The 22,045-nt window shown below is 34.7% G+C and overlaps 2 protein-coding genes across 2 annotated transcripts in view; one reads left to right on the forward strand and one right to left on the reverse strand.

Annotated features, from left to right (window-relative positions):
- Window positions 1–4,679, reverse strand: part of LOC150100090 (ras-related protein Rab-33B-like) — a 52,135-nt gene extending 47,456 nt beyond the window's left edge. Inside the window, exon 1 of the mRNA XM_090402341.1 lies at window positions 4,622–4,679. The gene's annotated coding sequence lies outside the window, so the exon portion shown is untranslated. The remainder of the gene's footprint in view (window positions 1–4,621) is intronic.
- Window positions 4,680–4,877: 198 nt separating this feature from the next.
- The window catches only part of Naa15-16 (N-alpha-acetyltransferase 15/16), a 396,961-nt gene continuing 379,793 nt past the window's right edge, over window positions 4,878–22,045 (forward strand). The window contains exon 1 of the mRNA XM_090403132.1: window positions 4,878–5,021. Coding sequence (XP_090259258.1) covers window positions 4,965–5,021 — 57 coding nt within the window. The 5' untranslated portion in view covers window positions 4,878–4,964. The remainder of the gene's footprint in view (window positions 5,022–22,045) is intronic.

A 22,045-nucleotide genomic window follows, 5' to 3' on the forward strand; every position in this document is an offset into this window, starting at 1 on the left:
CAATCAGCATATAGTTCTGAGATATAATATATTAAGAACAGTTCTTCATCAAAGACGATTATTGCAACATTGTACTGAAGATATGAATTTTACCTTCAAAATGTAAATTATGGAACTATTGGTGATAAAAGAAATACATACATACGTCATATTTGGAAGATAGTCTTTTGAATTGTACTAGTCATGCTCAAAATGATGTTCTACACTATCTTGCAAATATGCAGTGAAAATGGTTAGCATGCTTAACTGGTTTTATTTATGCATGGCTAGCCACTGTGAGTCAGAAAGAATACAGTGAATCACATGGCATCTACCCACTCATTAACAACTGAGTATTTGCCCTATCACAAACCCATCATCTCTGTGACTGGCTAGTGCATCATCAGCATGATCAGTCCCAAAGATGAAAGTTGGTAGCACAAGTCCTTTTTTAGTATCAATTTCATACCCCCCTCCCCTTTATCTTCTATCCACTGAACTCTGCAATCTGCATTCCCTTAGTCTATCCTCATAACCAACATTGTACAGTCCTGATATCATTTTTATTATTCATTTCTGCATCCCCTCCAAGGCTACTTCACCCCCGGTCACCAGATCTAAGCACAGAAATCCAGATGTAGTCTCATCAAAGCTTTATACAACAGGACCAGTAAACTTTTATCTCTAGTGGTCAATGTCCTCCTCAATATTGCTGAATTCTCTCAGATGTCTTCACAACATTTGCAATATGTCCTTGGAACTTGAAATCTCTATCCACAATCATCCCGAGATCCCTTGCTTCCTCCACTTCGTCTAGTATAACTCCATGAAGTGAATATGATCCCAAATTTTAAAACCTTACAATTAGTTGCATTAAACTGACATCCTCACTTCATTTACCCATGTTTCCACCTTATTCAAATCTTCTTGAAGAGCCAAACCATCAGCAGTATTACTAATAATCTACCAAGCTTATATTACCTGCAAACAACTGCACATCTCCTTGTAGTCCTGTGACAATATCAGTGACAAAGACTGAACCCTGTGGAACTCCACTTGTAACCTTCCTTACCCTTGTTACTTGATACTGCTCCCCCACATATAGACTGTATGTGGGAGAGCAGTATAGTAATGCTCTGATAAGGCAGAGCAGTGTCAAGGGGTAAGAAGAGAGAAGATGCAAGTGTTAAGGCTTAAAAGTGCTGGGAGGACATCATGTTGAGGTTTAATGGAATATTTACAGCACTAAGAAAGGATTAAAAACAAATTTTAAAGCTTCCAATATTTCGCAAATACACTCACAAACTTTCCCACCACCACCATCCCCTCTCAAAAATATGCCATTGTTAAAACTTTAACCAAAAGAGTCCATAATCTTTGTTCCAGTGGAACCTCTCTTTCAACTGAACTCAACCACATACACAACACCTTCCTTTTCAGTGGCTACACTGATTACAGAATTTAAAAAATAATCAGCTGCTGCCCCCCCCCCATTACTTCAGAAATGCCATCATCATCCACTACATCCATGGCACATCAGAAAAAATAGCAAGAGCAAGGTCTTTTAAAAAGTACAACCACTACACAGCTTTTAAGCCCCACAGGAAACTTGCTACCCTTATCCATTCTACCAAAAATCATCTTCCTCCTCTCTGTGCCTGGAGTATATCAAGTACCTGTTCCTGAAAGCTGGCTTACTTTGGACAGAGAGGTAGATTAGCAACCATCTGTCTAGAAGAACACAAGTTGTACATCTGCAATCACGACTATCACCAATTTGGCCTTGCAGGCCGTGTATTGGATACAACCCACAAGATCTCTTGGAAGAAAACCACCATGCTCCACTATAGTAAATTTAAAAAGGAAAGACTGTTTTTAGATTCTGCAGAGGCACTCAGAAATCAACCGAATTTAAATAAATATGGATGCATAAAATTTCCCAAAATTTGGAAAACGATAATTGTTAAGAGGTTCCACTTTACATCTTAGGCCACCTACAAGCATCCACAGAGGGTGCACCACCTAGATAGGACTTTAGAGTCACCCATGTTTCATTTAGTATTGTACTGTGTGTGTCACAAGCAGAGACGTTGTGAGGAATTTTGGCACCTATGGCCAGGAAAAATTCTGCTGTTCTAAAAAAAAAAAAAACTTTAAAAACCTCAATTTTTGTGGCTATGTAAAATTAACGCCTATGACCGGGGCCACATTGGCCATAGCCTCACTATGCCTCTGGTCACAAGAGTTATTTGTGATCCTTGAAGATGTCTCAGTCACTGAGACAAAATATTGGAAGCATTAAAAAGTAATTTTTAATGTTTACAGCACTAGGTAATGCTGTAATGTTTACAGCACTACCTAGTGCTGTAAATATTCCATTAAACCTCCAACATGGTGAGAGAGAGAGAGAGAGAGGATGAAAGCAAATCATCAATCCAATCCATTAACCTGATAACCAAACCCATATGTTGCAACTTAAAAACCAACTTGCCATGTGTCACCTTGTCCAAAAACCAAAAAATGAAAGTGTATACCTTACCCTGATCAACTGCTCTTATTACTCAGCTGTAGAAGGCAACCATATTAATAAAACAACAGCACCCATCCATGCAGGCCTGCATAAATAATACTGCCCTCATCTGCCTAATTCTGTAATACAAGATCATGCCAATTTCTCCAAAATCTTAACTACAGAAGTAATACAAACAGGCCTATAGCTTGATACCTCCATTCTGCCACCTCATGCAATAAACAGCCAAGTTAATGGCACAGTCAGTTCCATAGCACATTACTTTAAAAACATACTAGATGGTGAAATTCCATCTAGCCCCCCCCCCCACCTTACTTCATTATCTTCATTCACCCTCCTCAACTTTGTCTTCAGTCTTTCCATTTTCTTTCTCAGCAGTTCTACTTCTCTCTCCACACATTCTGCTTTCAACTGATATTCACACACATAATCATGGTGCCATCAGACCAACCATCTCCCTCTGCCACACTTTCCAAGGTTAAATTCATATGTACATCTTTCACATTCTCTCCACCTTCCAAACACACCACTGATGCCCACAAATTGAATACTGTCTGTTTCCAAAGCACCATCTCCATTGCTACTAACTCCTGAGATCAACACACTTATAGAGCCCAAGACACTAACTCCTGAATTGGTGGAGAAGAAGCTCCAAAAAATAGGAGCTATCCACCATAACATGTACTGAGTGACAGAGAAGAATGGTATGGAGATCAGGTGTTTAAGGCACTGGTTGTAGAGCTTGAGTATTACATGGCTAGATAAATGAGAAGGGATGGAGTATATTATCATCAGCAAAACTGTCGATAGGATTACTGATCAATGGTAGAAAGTCATTAATTTAGAAGAGAGGAGATGACAGGATAAAGAGCCCAAGACACTAATTCTTGAATTGGTAGAGAAGCTCCAAAGAATAGGAGCTATCCACCATAACATGCACTGAATCACAGAGAGGAAGCCAGATACCTAATTACTGAGGATGGAAGGTAGACCAAAGGATGCCAATTAACTGACATGATCTGCAAGACATGATCAAATGCTCTGGAATTGTCAAAAGCAATGACACATTTCTCCAAATCTTTCCATCAGTGGCAGGTGATGTAGGCTAAGAGATCTGTGGATCTAGAATGGTGCAATTCATACAGGTGGAGTCCTAAGCTTCTCATAGTTTCCAGCTTTGTAATTCCACATCAAACCCTTCTTTACTGAAAATTCCACATTTCAGCTACCTCCAAAGTTAAAACTGAATGAATGTTATGTGGCATAACAAGCAAAGGCGAACATTCACAAAATTCCCTTTTAAAAATATTATGTACTATTCTGAAACTTCTCTCTACACTATATACTGTTTAAACCTTACACATGGTGCAATATGACCTCAAGTGGTCCATGAATCAATAACCCCCCCCCCCAAAAAAAATCAATCAACTGCCCTCTCTCTTCAGCAGCAATATATCAGGTACCAGAATTACAGGCTTGCTGCAAAATTTATACGCTTAATACTTTTTTTATAGGACCTTATCATTTCTATTATTTATATCGCTGAGCCTCTACAGAGTTCCAAATCCACTGTGGCAAGACTGAATTGTCAACTATTCATTTTATCATGATCAGGGTTTATATTTTCAGTATTTCTGCTGTGCCATAAGTAAACGATATGACATCGTGGGAAGCTAACTTTTTTCTTTTTGATGCCCAGACAGCATTTAAAAACTAATGGCTAATCCCTTCAGCTATCTTAATGAACTTTTAATCTGTTACCATGATCAGACATGACTACGTTTCAAACATTTTGGATGGTGTGTGTAGTTCTCAAGTTGACATTAAATGATTAACTAGATAATCATTTAACTTCAAGTTCATTAAAATCAACAACTGTTAATTGTTAGCATTTCTAAAAAAATAATAATAACATAATTTTTTAATATCTGAACGTGGTAAATCATGCAAAGTCAAGTGTCATCGTCTTATACAAAGCACGAATCCAGTCACTTATTTAAATAGCACGATACAAGTTCAACGTGTCATGATAGTACTGATTTGTTTCTCAGAAACTAAAAAAAATATTTAATACACGCTACTTCCAACTATAATAAAAGAGGGGAAAATTACCTAGAAACAATGATATGTAATAATTTAAAACGGAACACAACACAACCATATAGCAGCCATGTCCGAAACACAATAAGGATAAACATCACAATTAAAGTTAGGAACAAAAATTAGAAAATAAAATAATAATTGATCGTGTTTAAAAATTTTATATTGATAAAATATTATACAATTGATAAGTTTAATCAAAATTAATCAATAAAAAAATAAAGTCTGTGTGCGAAGCTGCGATTTGTACGCGATCTTGATGCTAACGCCATTTTGGACAATTACCACGAGGTTGTGGCACGAGTGTCACAAAAAATTGTTTCTAAAAGAACACTATTATTTTTTGTGACTTACAATGTCCCCTAGCCAACCTCTCCCACCAAAAGAAAATGCTTTATTTAAAAGAATCTTGGTAAGTCACTGCATAATAATTACTTTATACAAACCCCTTCATTCCTGGTTAGGCCTATTGCATGTTTGTATAGGGTGTAACTTAGTGTCAGAAAATTCATGCAGTGTACTTGCTTCAATGATTCTGCAAATTAGTCTTTAATATGAATATTAAATCGAAAACGAAATTATCAGAGAGAGAATGTTGCATAGCGCGTATGGATGTATATAAATATAGTCAATTAAATAATGCATGCTATCCACATTCTCGCATAAAGTGGGCTTTAAACTGAAGACATCGATTGGAAGAAGCAAGAATATTGCAGAATTAAAGTTGTAATGAATAGGGAATTGAGTGTTGAAATTTGAATTGAAGCTGATAAGAAAACGATATGTGATCATCTGTCGTTCAACGCGCCTGTATGCCAGATTTTTATTTTAAGTCAAATTGGTAGATTTAATAGTCATGACTTATAAATTCAACATGTATATATTTTTAAAAATCACGATCGGGGTATCCATTTTATAATTCATGACTTGATTAGTATTATATTAACACACACAAACAAAAGAAATACAAATACGGAAAACTGGGCTGCATTGCATGATGTATTGACTAAAGAGTGAAACTTCACGTTTCGTGATTTCATAAATCCTTTTCTTTTTTTGCTTATCTGCGAGATTTTGTTTCAGCATGTCAGCGACTTTATTCATAGTAATATTAGCACAGAACAAAAAAAAATCTTACTTGCTAATTATCAAATAATTTTGATGACTAAATATTGAGATGTTGCACAACTATATTGACGTGTATAAAAATTGGAATAGGATGGGGGTGGGCCTCAGAATGGCTTAATCTGCCATTCATTTGATATATTGAAGATGCTACAGTTAACTTTTTCAGTACCATCCCAACATATATTTCATTTTGGAATTGTGTTAGTTCCAAAAGTGTATTTTTTATTGGCTGTACATAACTGACAGATGACTTATGCATATGTATGTATTGCCAGTTTTCATTATTCCACTTGGCTTCCTTGGCGTGTTTGCAGAGCAGTCTGTTAGTAATCTACATCTTACATTCCTATAGCACTAGTGGGCATGAACTACCACATAAATTTTGCTTAGTTTATTAGTGATTATTATTATTATTATTGCTTACAGCATCTTCATACAGTCCAGAGACTCATCGTGGGAGATCCAAATCAACCATCATATACTCAAATCCTATCATACCACTCCTTGAATCCATTCACCCTCAGGAAACTCACAACCAGTTCTGGCAATCCATTCCACTCATACACTACTCTCCACACAAGAAATCTGCTCAACACCCCTACTAAATCACACTCTTACAAAACTTCCACGGATGGCCCCTAGTTCTATTTGTCATATATTGAAACATTTTACTTGCATCAATTTTATAAAACCTCTTTAATATCTTAAAAGTTTCTATCATGTCCCCTCTTTTCCACCTATCAACTAAACTTTGTAACCCACAAACCTTTAACCGATCCTTGTAGGGAGTATTCTACAGATCTGTCACCATCTTGATCACTCATCTCTGAATTTTTTGGATCACCTCCTAGTCCTCAAGAAACCCAGGTGACCAAATCTGTGTGCTGTAGTCAAGATGTGGCCATATCATAGCCTTATAAAGAAGGATAATAACTTCCTTATCCTTACTTGTTAGCATGTTTTTCAATATTCAAGTAATTCAATGTTAGTTATTACTCTCTTCGGCCTTATTTGCTCGTTGTTAGTGCCTGCATGCACTTATCATAGTTTTATATTCCCATGAAGATGGCAATGTAACATTGCCGAAATATAGGCAGTATTGATTAAAGTTTTCTTTTAATTAATATTTAGTATACGTTGTAATTTCCTGAAATAATTTAATAATCAACAAGAATTCTGTAATTCGTTGAGCTATTTTACCAACTTTTGCAATATGCCCTCTGAACTTGAACTCTTTGTCTGCCATTATCCTCAAGTCCCTAGCCTCATCAATTTCCTGCATACCATCAATATGATACACCATATGCAACCTTTTCAACCTGAAGTGCATAACCTTATATTTTGCAACATTAAATTGACAATTATTATCCTTTGCCCACAATGCCAATTTATTTAAATCATCCTGCGGGATATCTACATCACCTTTATCAACTATTGCTCTCCTCAGTTTTGCATCATCAGCAAACAACTGAATATCCAATCTTAAATCTTTCCCTATGTCATTGATATACAAATTAAAGAGTAGTGATCCTGGTACCAAACCCTGAGGTACTCCATTAATGAAAATGATTGAGATGTTTTAATTTGTGCAAAGTTCAGTTCATGATAATCCTTTGCTGCTTATGTGTTTTCAACCAGTCATGAAATAGTCCTGCTTTTTTTTTTATTGTTTATGGGATAAATTGTATCTCTGGAATTCGGAGAAATACACCTTCACAGACTTGTAACAATGTGTAAATCTGCTGTCTTACTGATTTACAACATGATCATTAGTAGATCTACAAATGACTGTAGTAGCGAGCATGCCTACAATTTTTGACTTTTAAGACAGTAAAGGTATTGAACACTAAATTCTTAAAATAAATCTTTCTTATTCCTCTACTGACACTACTAAAAATAGCTATATAGTATTTAAATATTTGAGTCTTTGTGATCTATTATATGCATATACACATTATGGATAAGAGCTGAATGAAAATAACAAACAAAATTACCAGTGATTATTCATTAATGCAAACGGTTTGATGTTATGAAGGCATTGTAATCAGTAATTTTTTTTCCCCTTCAAGAATCTACGTTTCTATATACTCCAGTTGTAATTAATGTTTTTCACTGTAAACAAGAGAACATGCAATTTAAAGAGCAAATGATAAATAACTAATGCCTGGGCTACCTACTGATTAGTGCCCATTTTAATAAACGGGTTTTGGAATGACAGAAAATCTACATATAAGAAATTCTAAAAAACTCATCTGATTTATGGGAAACTCAAGTGTTTATCTTCCAAACCACAAGAATCCATACAATTGACAGACTGACCTTATAGATCTTAGTTGTTTCACTGTTATTTCTAACCACCTGATGTAAGTACTGTGCATTTGAACATTGGGATAGAAAGTATCGCTTTGCTAGCACAGAAAAAAAAAAAAAAAGAAATATAATACTTTTCACATGATGAGATGGGGACTGGGGAAGAGCTAAGTTCTGAATTAGTTGGACCTTGGTCTGACCAATCCAATACTTAGCATCCAGGCTATACTAAGAGTACGAGTGCAATTGTTGACGCTGCTGATTCATAAAGAACTGAAGATCATTAGAATACTGAATGGCATTAGTGCTTGTAATTCTTCTTTTCTGCCATTTTCTGTCCACAGCTGAATGAAGGCCTCCTCCAGTTCCTTCCATCTTTCTCTGTTCTTGGCAATGTTTGACCAATTTTTCCCAATAAAATTTGACAATTCATCATTCCACCTTCTTTTAGGACGTCCTCAGCCTCATTTCCCTTCTTTTGAAATCCAGTTTGTGGTTACAGGAGACAAATTTGCCTAAATGTTGGAAGTTTTTTCCCACTTGGTTAGACTATAATAAATTTAGTTTAATCCTTTATCCAAGTGTAAGCAAACAAAGTTTGCGCATGAAGTATCTTCAGGACCGAGACAACTCGTGGTAAAGGTGGACCAAGCTCTCATTACTCCTTGTCTTAGTATCTCCCATAATGCGAAGCACATCTCCTTGCGGACATGTATAATGCTATGCATTAAGGGAAGGGCCACTACCCAGACTGGTTTCGACCTTTATTGAGGTCTCATCAGTGGGAAACAGACCCAGAGGTGGTGATACTAAGGTGGAAGCAATGGAGAAGTCATATTATAGTCTAACCAAGTGGGAAAAAAACTTCCAACATCTTTCTCTAAATTCAGAGTAATTTAATAATAAGGTGAGACACCTTTTGGCAACTCAGATGTCTGTAATTGTACTTATCCTCACTTCTTGTCTTTCCTCACATCATCGTCATAGCTACTTCAGTATCCCCAACACTAGATGTAAGTTCTTGTTCGAGACATTACTTTTCACCTGTACAGCTGCTGATACTATAAATTTAAAATTTCCTGATCTTGGATTATCACTCATGCATTTGGAGGAGGATGCCTAAAACCTTTCTAAGGATGCTTAATACTATCAAAAGAGGGAAGGCTTGTTGATGACCCCTCTCTCAAAAATTCACTCTCTTTCTCTATTAGATAATTGGTTTCTGCCTTATGTTTCTTCTGTAGGTGTTTTCATGAACAGTATTCTTTGAGCAGCTGCTGGTTAGTATCTAGCTTTAAACTTAATAAATTAACTTCTCTTTCATTCCATTTACCTCTGTTCTTTGGACAGTCTCCCAAAGACCACACCTTCAGCTGTTCAAGAAATGTTTTTATAGATTCCTACTTGCTCCATACAGAGCACGTGCTGTAGGTTTTAACCTTTTGTGTCTATAGATTTGATATATAAAAAAAAAAGAGTAGGGTCTGAAAATACCTTGTGCATTGTCCTCAATTAGAAGTGATTATAATCCTCTATCTGGTTAGCTGTTCATCAATTCTCTCTCTCTAGACAGTAGATGATTTTTATTGTCCATTGTGACACTACCACCTTGTGTATTTGGTGGCTTTTAAGTAATGAAAAACATGGTTTCCAGAGTAGGTTCTTGATTTAGTCAATTCTTTCTTTACCTGTGGGACTGGAATTACTTACAGGTTTTCAACTTTGGTGGATGAAGTTGGAATGAAGAAAAAAAGAAGGGTAAAAAAATGCTCCTCATGATGTGTTAAAAAATTGTTAAAACTTGTACCATGAAATATTGAATTCATTCACTTGGCCCATAATGCCAGTCTGCTGCTCAAAACTCTGCTTTCTTTTCTCAAGTTAATTTTGTTAATTTGTTTAGTCTTCTGATCACTGGACAACAGATTATAGCATAATGGTTTTTTTTTTTGTTTTTTTTCCTGATTATGGAATGTTTTATCATAATACAATTTCTCATAAATTCGACATATAGATTATTAGAAATTATTAAATTTTTAATATCTATTTTTAATAGGTGTAATGGTACCTTATAAGGTGTATAGTAAAATTAAAGATGCCAAGAAATATTGTTTAATCCTTTATCCAAGTGTAAACAAACAAAGTTTCCACGTGAAGTAGCTTCACGACTAGGCTACTTGTATATAGAGACTAATGACTTCACATTAATTGCCTTATTATTCCATAATGCAAGCACACATTCTTTCAGGTGTGTATAATGCTATGCATTATAGTCAACTATCCAGATCAGTTTCGACACCTTTATTGAAGCTTCATGACTGGGAGCTGGACCTAGAAGAGATACCACAGTCGAAGTAATTCAGAAATCATATATTTTCAAAATAAATCCAAAAGAACTAACCAGTTGGTTGGTTCTTTTGGATTTACTGCCAAAGCAACTCTATTTTCTGGCTAGTTTGCCTGTTTTATGGGATGGAAAACCTAGATTCCAGGAAGAGAAAGCTTGCCACCCATCCCCATGAGACCAGCTGACTTACTTTCAATTAGAAAGCCATTGGTATGCATTACTCTAAAATAATTCACATTACAGCAACTCATGGCAAAGGTGATTCAGCCCTGATGTATAATTCAAACTTTTTTTTTCTATTTTTTTTTAAATTTTATTTTTTGTCCAAGCAGTCCAATTTTTGGATTCTTTCCATAAATTATGTACTGAATGCTACTTTGGTGCAAAGTTTCAACCTCTTAGCCCCTTGGAAATTGCACCATAGTTAATTTATCACTGTGCAACAAATCCTGGATTTGTTGCACAGTGTTTTTATTGAAATTACCTTGCATGCCAAAAAAAAAAGTACTACAGATAAGGATATCAATGAACTGCTAAAGAAATATTGTGAAGAGTTTAATATTGTGCAAACTCTAGCTATTTTATATTTTTAACAAGTCATGAAATTTGTAAACATATAGCACAACAGTAACTCAGAGGCTGCATCCAAAAATCAGACATAATGCTGGCAAAGCACAACCTGCTGTAACACTGTACATTGAACATCACCCCACTCAAAGACATTCAAAACTCTCTCTGTGCTACAGTGGGAACCCATTGATCTTGCACTCTAGAATTTTGAGACCTTCAGCGAGTTACCATCACTGCATCCATAGAGGCACCAGTAGGATTTTGCCTTTCATATCCTTGTTTGCCTTACTGCTAGTGTGCCTGTGCATAGTGCATGTACTTGTATTTCTTATGCCCATGAAGATGCCTTCATGATTAAAGCAAAATATTGGTATAGTAATTTATTAGATAAATAAATTTGGTTAGTAATTATTATCTCTAGATATGTGTTTTCTCCATCAAAATCAAAATTTCTTCAACATATGTGATAATTAATGTCTAAGTATCCATAGCAGAAAAATATAGTCTATATGAAAAATCCATTATGTAGCCATTTTATCATCCAGTCTTCAGTACTCCTGAACATTTGTGAATGAGTGATTTGCTGTTTTTTTTTTTAATTTAAAAAAAAAAAAAAGGAGTAAAGATATTTATATCTCTGATTGAAAAAATGCTTAACAATTCATTAGGTGTGCTAGATACTTTAGAGCAGTGCTTCCCAAACTGTGGGCTGCAGCCCCCTTGGGGGCCTTAGGTTTTGTTCGGGGGGGGGGGGGCTGTGAAATAATGAAAACAAATTTAAAATCTTTTAAGACTAAGTAGATTTTTTTTATCTTAAAAAAAACATATTTAATTTTTATTATTTATTATTTCTTTTTTGTTATTTTTTATATTTTAATGGAAAAAAATCACACATTGGTGTTAGTTCACAAATTTTGCTTCCTGCGTATTTCAGCGCTTAATGAATATTAGTAAATATATGCTTATTCACATAAGTTTCATTTCAAAGCAGAAATCTAAGCATTGCAGTTTCAAATATTTCACCTGATATTGACTTTTTGTGTAGCAGTATTGAAACACATCCATCACATTAAATTGTTATTAAACTTCTTTTATGTTTTTAATTCCTTCTTTATTACTAATCGTTTTACATTTCATGTGCTTGCACTGCAAACGTACAATAACAATATATCTATCTATATAAAAATATGGGATGATGTGCCATGTCAAATGTGTATGTAAAATGCTAAAAATGTAATATTTGCATTTGATATTTGCAATATTCGCTGTGTACGTTTTGTATTGAATATAAATACAATAAATATTATAATAATATATGCCTATATTACGATTTTTTTGGGGGGGGGGGACCATGAAATATTTTAAGTTTTCCAAAGGGGGGGAGGTCCTGACATCCAGAAGTTTAGGAAGCACTGCTTTAGAGGATGGCTCAAGAATAAATGTTTCTTAATGCCATTTCCTTTTCATATAGTATGGCATGAACAAAACAAAAGGATCATATTATTATTATTCAGGACCTCCATGGCATTGTGAGAAGAGGTCTGCCTTAGACAACACAGTATTATACCACCAGTTAAACTCATGTATTTATCTACACTCTGAACACCCTCTCAGACACTGCATTTCATGTTTGTATTATATTACTGTTAATTTTTGTTTATCAAAAAAATCTGAATTTTCATTAGGGTCAAAGCATGCAGTTGCTTTATCTTAGATTAATGTCAGCCATAAACAATACCTCATAAACCACAACTCATATTGGCTTCCCTTCTCCAGTTTCACTGATCAAGCAGGCAGGGATGCTGAGGTGTTCACCATCAGCAATGACCTATCTCAAATCATCAATCTTCCCACCAGAATACCAGACAACACCAATCTGCCAATGCACTTGACCTCTTCCTAACAAGCTCCCCTTCCAGGTATACTATGGTTGTCGGTTTTCCTCTTGGAAACTCCGACCACAATCTCATACAAGTCCTTTGCTGCAGAACAACCTACACCCACCAATTCATAGTCTCATGTATTTTGGCACTACAAGGGTGTCAACTGGGATGACCTCCATGACTTCTAATCTCTGATTAAATTAAAGATGCCAAAAAAATTATCTTCTTCTTCCTAACTTAGGCCACGTGGCCTGTTCTGGTCTCATGCCATCTCTTTCTTGGTCTTCCGATTCTTCTTTTTCCACTTATTTTGTATCTGTATAATATTTTTGGTAGTCTGCTGTTTTCCATTCAATTTAAATGATCTAGCCATTTTTGTTTATACTGTCTTATGTAGTAATTAATTGGTTTTATTTTCAGGGATTGTAAGATTTCTTCATTTGTTTTATGGTCCCACTTGGTATATCCAGCTGTTTTTCTGAGAAACTTCATTTCTGCTGTTTGAATTCGTTTTTCATCTTTCCTTTTTATGGTCCATATTTCGCTTCCATATAATAGAGTTGGTTTTGACAAGACATTATATAGTCTGATTCTAGTGTCTTTTTAGCCAAGAAATTATATTCTTATTTAATCCTTTATGCAAGTGTATGCAAACAAATTTTTGTACATGAAGTATCTTCACGGCTAGGCTACTTATATATAAATGCTAATAACTTCACATTAATTGCCTTAGTATCTCATAATATGCAAAGCATGCATCATTTTGGGTGTGTATAATGCTATTCATTATGGGAAGGGCCACTATACCCAGACTGGTTTTGACCTTTATTGAGATCTCATCAGTGGGCGACAGGCCCAGAAGAGATACCAAAAATGAAGTAATGTAGAAGTCATGTATATATCCTGGGAGTTACTACTTCTGCATATATAAGATCCTCTATATACAAGTAATCTAGTCATGAAGACACTTCACATGCAGGCTTTTTGTTTGCTTACACTTGGATAAAGGATTAAACAAGAATATAATTTCTTGGCAAGTTTAATCTGTTTTGCAAATAATAGAAAAAAACTTTCCACATATGTCTCATATTGAAGAATTGTAACAAAACTTAGGTATTTATATATATATGTTGGATGAAGATCAAGCATGGATGAACCCTAAAACAAATCTATTATTATTTGTGAAGAATTAATTTATTCGGACTTCATATGGATCTACATTGACAGATTACATATAATCACCCATCCTGAGTTTGTTCATCTAGCAATAGACTTGAATTTATCAAAATGAATGAACCAAGAGCTGTTATTCATTACTACAACAATGGGATCTTTTAGAAAATGGTAAAAAAAAATAATAAAAATAAAATAAAAATGCTTTTTGTTATTTCACTATGTATTGAAATAGAGAACGGATAATAAATCAAATCTTTAAAAGTACATGCAGCATAACTATAACAGAAGAGAATTACACAATAACCACAGTAATAAACTTTGAAAATAATTATTTGATAAAATAAATATTTGTACTTTCATTAAAGTTTATTACCATTGTGTATGGGAATGGTTGGCTTATAAATATTATGCACAGGAGTGATGTTTTGAAGGAGGGAGATGACAAGGTGGTGTTTTTTTATGTCAAACCATCACATGACAGATGAGAGAACCTATAACTGCATCAATGTCATGTGTAGGGCAAGGATTGGAAAAGAAAGAATCTATTGATAAACAAAAATTACACAATAAACACAGTAATAAACTTTAATGAAAAGTACAGATATTTCATACTGAAAATAACAGTACATCATCTGTGTGTGGAAACAACAAGCAAATATTTGTACTTTTCATTAAAGTTTATTTTTGTGTAATTTTTGATGTTTTATAGTTACTCCATAGCTACCTTTAAGGATTAGACTCAATTGATATTTTTCCTGAAAAAGTGGAAGTTGTGCTTGTTGGGGAATGCTTTTTATTCTCTGGAGAATTGTGAAGAATTCACAATTCTCCAGAGAATAAAAGAGGAGATACTTTGATGAATTTACTGGGACTGTAAAATAATGTTTGGCAGCTGTTGCTTGTATTTTAAAAGGCCTAGCAGAGGAATGGATGGAAGGAGGAAAGACAGAACTGAAACAGACCAGTCAGATAGTGGTTAAAGTAGGGAATGAGAGAGGGATCATCTATCAGTTAAATTTGGACAGCATTCAGAAGTATAATCCAGGAATGATGATATAGGAAGATATTTAGTTATGCAAACAAGTGTGTTTTTAGGTAGTACATAAACTTCATTACCTAGTGTGAGACCACCACCTCGTGTATTGAAAACCTGAAAGACTCATGTTTGGTGTCTACAGCAGGGTTTCCAGATTATGTAGCCCACTTGTAACAGTAATACTAATATATTGTATTAGTATTAATGGTACCCCTGGATGGTTTGTACCATAGTAGGAATGAAATTAGTTTGATAACTAAATTGTGTTAAAAGCATAAATATTAAATTATATCTTTTATATAAACTTTAGTAAAGAGTCAATTGAAGGTGAAGTGGAAATGGCACTGCAGGAAATGAAGAATGGAAAGGCCCCAGGAGAAGATGGAATTATGGTAGACTTCTTAAAACTGAGAGGAAGTCCTGTCATCAAACAGCTGACTAAACTCTTGAATAAATGCCTAAAACAGATAAAAATTGGAACAATTCACTTCTAATATTAATTTTTAAAAAGGGCAATAAGGAAGAAATTAAAAACTACAGACCTATAAACCTACTCCACACCATATATAAAGTCTTCACAAAAAATTATAAATAATAGAATAAAATCTAAACTAGAGGGAATGCAATCCTGTGAACAAGCTGTATTTAGAAAGAATTACAATACTTTGGACCATATTCACACATTAAGACAGCTCATTGAGAAATCAATTGAATACAATAAACCCTTATGTCTGGCCTATATAGACTGCGAAAAAGCATTTGATTCAGTTAAAACATCTGCAGCACTAAAAGCACTTGAAACCCAGGGAACTAAGAAACCATATACAGTCATCCCTTGACTTACGTCCTGGGTTCCGTTCCATCTGGCAGGACGTAAGTCGATACATTAAATCCACAGAGTTATAGGGATTAGGGACTTAACTGTAATAAGTATACTGTCATTTTAATTTTTAAACATTATTATAAAACTATGCTGTGTGTTACTGCCACTATAAAACAGAAGAATAATCACCGAAATCTTTCTCCACAATCACATCTTCATTACCTTCCCTGTGTGAACGATCAGGCTGTACCTCTTCTGGTGTATCCAATGTGCTTTACTTATTCCTCTTCTTCCTTTCATCATAAATTTGTTCATAGCAAGCAAACGCATCATGCACTTTCGTTTCTATTATTAAATAGCATTCAACATTGGGGTCCATGTCTTCAGCCATTTTGAGAACATCGCTAACTGCAAAGAACATTTCTGCAAGACCCTTCACTGTAAATTGTTTAACTACTTCCTCTGTTTATCGTTTTTCCTCTTCTGCAACAGTTGTTCCTCCAGTTCGACCAATTCTTCATTTGGCAACTATTCAAGGGAACTCTCTATGAGTTGAATTATGTCGTCATCATTCACTTCGAGATTCAGATTGTTTGCTAGGCCCACTATTACAAACTTCCAAAATCATGCACAAATTCTTGGGACGAAGAGGTCACTTCATCCCAAGCCACAACAATATTTTTAATAGCATGATAAATATTGAATATTTTCCAGAATTGCATGAGAGTCTGGTCATTTCCTTCAGTAGCAGAAATGGCTCGTTTTAAAAAAGTTCTCCGTAGATAATAAGCCGTAAACACTACAAGAACTCTCTGATCCATCAGTTGGATCAATGAAGTAGTGTTTGGAGGGAGAAACATGACCTTGAACTTATTGAAGATCACCGCTATAATACGTACAAGACGGATGACCTGGAGCATTATATAGAATTATTAAAATTTTAAATTCTACTTTAAATTATTTTAAATTTTAAATTCATTTCACTCGCATAACAGTTTATTAAGGCATCCTCAAACAATTTTTGAGTCATCCATGACTTCTTATTGCTCCGATAATGACCTGGGAGTATGCTTCCTAATGTTTTTGAAGATTCGTGGATTCTCACTGTGCCATATCACAAATGGTTTCAGTTTATATCCAGCCACATTACCCATAACAGAATCGCAATACGGGGCATTAAGAGCTTTGAAACTAGGCATAGATTTTAGCTTTTCTGAATGAATGTCTGCTTGGGCATTTTTTTCCAAAATAAGGACGTCTTATCCATATTAAATATTTGTTGTGGCAAATAATTTTCCTTTGTAATAATTTTATCCAATTTTTCCACAAGCTCCTTGGCAGCCTTCTCAGCACACGTAGATTCCCATACATTTTCACATTATGCAGCGCAAAATGCTGCTTGAATCTCATGGACCAACCAGAAGAAGCGTTGAATTCATAGTCATAATCGGGTTCTACTTTCTCCTTCAACATGTTGAAGAGACTTGGTGTCTTCGTGGTTATAGTCACAATGCTAAGGGGGTATGCGCGTTTGGTTCAGGTCCTCTATCGTTGATGCAAGTAGCTTTTCCATATCACCGATAGGACCTTGTCGTTGCTTCGTCACTATTCACAAATACTAACCTGAAATATTTGACCGTCGGAATGAAATAATTAGTTTCATGAAAAACAATACTTTTTCTTTAATTTTAGATGAAAGTCATGAGTTTAGAGAGCAGCCAGCTGTAAATTTAATGGCATCGTTATAACATGCAATATACATTGCATCATTTTTATTTCTTCTTATCCAAGACTTCATGAATATTAACACTTCATTGGAACAACTCCCTATAAACAGGATTTGGCAACATGCATGAGATCTTGCAGTAAATGTAGTACATCCTAACATGTTGCATATTCCTCATGCATGTTCATTTCTACATATTGCGATTGATTTTGCTCTCAAATCTGAAGAGTTTTCAGACTTGCTAATTCACTTTTCTGCAATATTTAAATCTGTCAATAAAGTTTTGAAGAAAACTTTCTGTTTTTTTTTTTCCAAAACTGAAAAAAGGTTTTCAGTATCTGTCAGGATAATGGAGTTCTTATAAAGGACCTTGGGAACACCAACTGAAGGAATTCCAAAAAGATGGGCTGCATGGTTTGAAGCTGCAAAATATATCTAAAACAATTGTGAAAATATTGTTGATTTTCTAAAGTCTGATTCAGGAGTATCAACTAATCAACTATAAAAGAAAAACTAAAACAATTAATATAAACTGGGGATAATACAAATTAAAAAAAACAGCAATTTCCATAAAACTTTCTGTCATATCTGTTCCAGAAAAAAACCATGCATTTGAAAATCTTTAACATTCCACTCATCCATGAGGTCTGCAATTTAATTAACAGGGAATTTAACCACCCAGCCATCTTTGATGTGTATACATGTCAAGAGTTACCATGGATATGATCTGTTTATTAAAATTGCAATTCTCATTATGTTACATTGAAATATATGATGGATATGAAGTGCATGAGGAATGATATATTTCATCCATATTGACATAGAGGTGGTGAACTAATTCCATGTGAGGTAGAAGGAACAGTGATTGATACTGAATTTCCTTTCTAAAGAAAATGACTGAAATAGACTGGAACAAGATAAAGAAAGAAATGAATTCATTTTGTGAGAAAGTAAGAAAGTTGAAACTGCGATAGGCTGAGGAAGTCGAATGGCTTTCTCAGCTTATTAATAAATGATATAAAAAAGGAGTTTGATTCATACATACTTTAAGATATTTCCATGAATTGTAGCCTCAAATACACAGCCATTATTCAAGAGAAAGTGAAAGAGTTTGAAATCAAGAACCAAACCTTAGACATTCAGCAACACATCCTCTAGAAAACATTGACTGATTCAGCCAGAGAGGCATATTGTGAAATTGTCTACAGTCATGGAAAAATCAGAACTCCATAGGGAAAAATCAGGAAGTGAAGAAAGTATATGAAAAATTCCTGTCAACTAAGTCAGCTAGTGCTCTTTGATAATACAGAGAAAAATGTAAGAAAGCGAAGCACTGTGTAAAACTAGCTAAACAAAAGTCAACTTTAGCAAAAACATAGAAAATAAATATCAGGAAGGTGTCATTCTGGAGGATATTGAAAAAAACTTAGAAATTGAGGAACGATACTGTAAAAGGAATCAGAGATGAATAGGGTGAAAACTGAAATTAAATATGAAGAAAAAACACTCAGGGGAAGACCAGGATCTAGGTGGATTAATACAGTAAAAAGTGCATTTGAAGAGAGAAATATAAGATCTGATAATATTGAAGTCAACTGTCAAGTTAACAGATTAATTTGGAGGAAAATTGCTGATAAGAAGTTAGTAATGATGTAAGATTTTCCTAGTACTATCATAATATCCTTTACACCTGTTGAGGGTACATATCAGGAATTTGATGATCATAAGATTTTAAGGAAGATTTTTATTGTTTTAACATAATTTAAAACACATTTCTAGCTGCCAAAATATGGTGATATAAAATTCAGCAAAACTTGTCAATGCAAAATTATATATTATTAGAAACGAATGAAGGGAATATTTTTTGAAGGAATAGAGAAGATTTCATGAAGTTAGCAAAATGTCGTGCCAAATGAGATTGCCAAAAATGCAGCGAACTGAAGCAAAGAGTAACACAAAAAGAAAACAAAGATCACAATGGTGATAATATAAAAACTAAAAATAGGAACTGTACAGATAACATGCATGCAGTTTATTAATTAACACATAAGAATAGAAATTTTGAGGCACTTGATTCTTGACTAGGATTTCCAGATTATCTCTTAATTAGTTCTAAATGTGTATGATAGGTTTACAACTACTTACATTTTTTTTTTTTTTTTTTTTTTTTTTTTTCAGAAACACACACAACACTTCATAATCTTAATCAAAGACATTACATTAGAAAAAGATGATTTATTAGTCACTTTTGACGTCTCTGCTCTCTTTACAAATGTTCCAATCAATGACACAATACTTCTTTTATAAAAAAAATTCCCTTCAGATATCACAGCACTCTTTGCACATGTATTACGTACTTATTTTGTATGGCAAAACGCTTTCTACCTACAAAAAGAAGGCACAGCCATAGGCTTGCCATTATCCCCCCCCCCCCATTGCTAACTTTTATATGGAACATTTTGAGCAACATGCTCTAGATTCCTCTCCTTTAAAACCCAAAGTCTGGCTTAGATACGTTGACGATGTTTTTGCGATCTGGCCCCATGGCCGCTAGACACTTTCCTTAGCCACCTAAACAAACAACACAAACGTTCACAATTGAGATTGAAAAACAGAACACACTTCCGTTTCTAGATGCACTTGTCACACATCTTCCTTCTGGCAGTCTTTCCTTCATTGTTTTCCTGAAACCGACGCATACTGGCCAATATATATACACATAAACTCCTACTACCACCCAACACAAACACTAGGTGTCATTAATACTCTAAAAAACAGGGCTTTGAAGATCTGCTCCAATGAACAAGTGCTGAAAGACAAATTTAAAGTTATCAGCAATACTTTTCTAAGCAATGGTTACAGCCGTAACACTATTAACAAAATTCTCTACAAGACCTCAATAAAAAACAAAGATAAACCAGACTACAATAAAACTATAACCATTCCTTACATTAAAGGGACATCAGATAAAATAAACAGAATACTACAGAAATACAACCTCAAAGCCACCTTTAAACCTCCTACAAAATTAAAAAGCTTACTCAACTCATCCAAAGACCCACTTCCTCTGCTGGCCCACCCTGGAGTATACCATATTTATTGCACCTGTAATCTACCATATATAGGGGAAACAGGATGCATAATTCCTATCAGACAAAAGGAACATAAATGACCCATTAAATATAATAACTATGGTGAAGCTGGCCTTTCTGATCATGCCCTGAACACTTTACATAGAATTGACTGGAAAAGCACCAGTTGTTTACATCACACCAAAACATGGTACGAACGCAAATTTAATGAAGCTTGTGAGATTCTTATCATCCACCCCAATTTGAACAATAATGATGGTCTAAAAATCCCAAGCATACGGAAGGCACATATTCTACCCACGGACCTTTCCCCCTAAGAGTTAACTATGAACGGGACAGTAGATAATCCAGAATTCTAAATCTAATATAACAGTTTTGTTACTGTAAGAAAACTATCTATATGAAGGAATGTTTCTATCATGTTATCTTAAATAGAGTTTAGCTTTGATGTAGTTTCTAAATAATTAATTTTTAATTTTATCTGTTTTTTTTTTTTTTTTTTTTTTTCCATTAGAGGTCATGCCAGTAGAATTACCAGTGATCAGATCATTGTTTCTTTAGCTTACTGTGTGAAATGTAACTCAGCTTGTCCTTGTATATTTGTATATACTCCAGATGATGACCTTTATATGAAGGTCGAAACATCGGGAAATTAAAATAGTTATTTATAACAAGGTTGTCAAGTCCATAATTTCTGAAATGAATGCTGATCTCCGTGCAATACTAAAAGAAAGGATTACAACTACTTACATCCATAGAGTATTAAAAAATTAATAACAACATAATTTTCATTGCTTTGTGAGAGTGTTCTTACACCAGGCAGTGAAACTGAAAATGTTCATATTTGGTCTCTGGGGCAGATTCCCTGATGATGCAAATTTGGGAAGAGTTATGAGAAGTAGAGCAGATGTTGTTGCTTTGCCAAAGAACCTAAGTAGACTGAGTGAATGAGTGTGTGTGTGAGGGGGGGGGGGATGTCACTTTAATGTTTCAAAGTGTAAGGTTTTAAAATTTGGGAAGCAAAGATGGCATGTAAAGTATAGGATTGGTGGGGATATTTTAGAAATGGAGGAGATGAAAGATCTGGGGTTGGGTGGATACGGACTTGAAATTTCATGGACATTTTGCTAAAATTGTGAGGACAACACAGTAGATAATGGGAATGATGTGGAGTACACTGACGTGTAGAAGTAAGAATGTTTTGATTCCATTGTACAAGACCTTGATCAGGCTGCATATGGATTACTGTGCATGCACAGATTTGGTTGTTGCCTGGTTTTTCAAAAGGATAATGAGATGTTGGAGAGGGTTCAGAGATGACTAAGTTGGTTTCTGGTCTCAGGAA

This window comes from Typopeltis vanoorti, chromosome 13, assembly GCF_054136105.1.
Source record: "Typopeltis vanoorti isolate ZY-2024b chromosome 13, IOZ_Tvanoo_1.0, whole genome shotgun sequence".
NCBI classification, from domain to species: domain Eukaryota; kingdom Metazoa; phylum Arthropoda; class Arachnida; order Uropygi; family Thelyphonidae; genus Typopeltis; species Typopeltis vanoorti.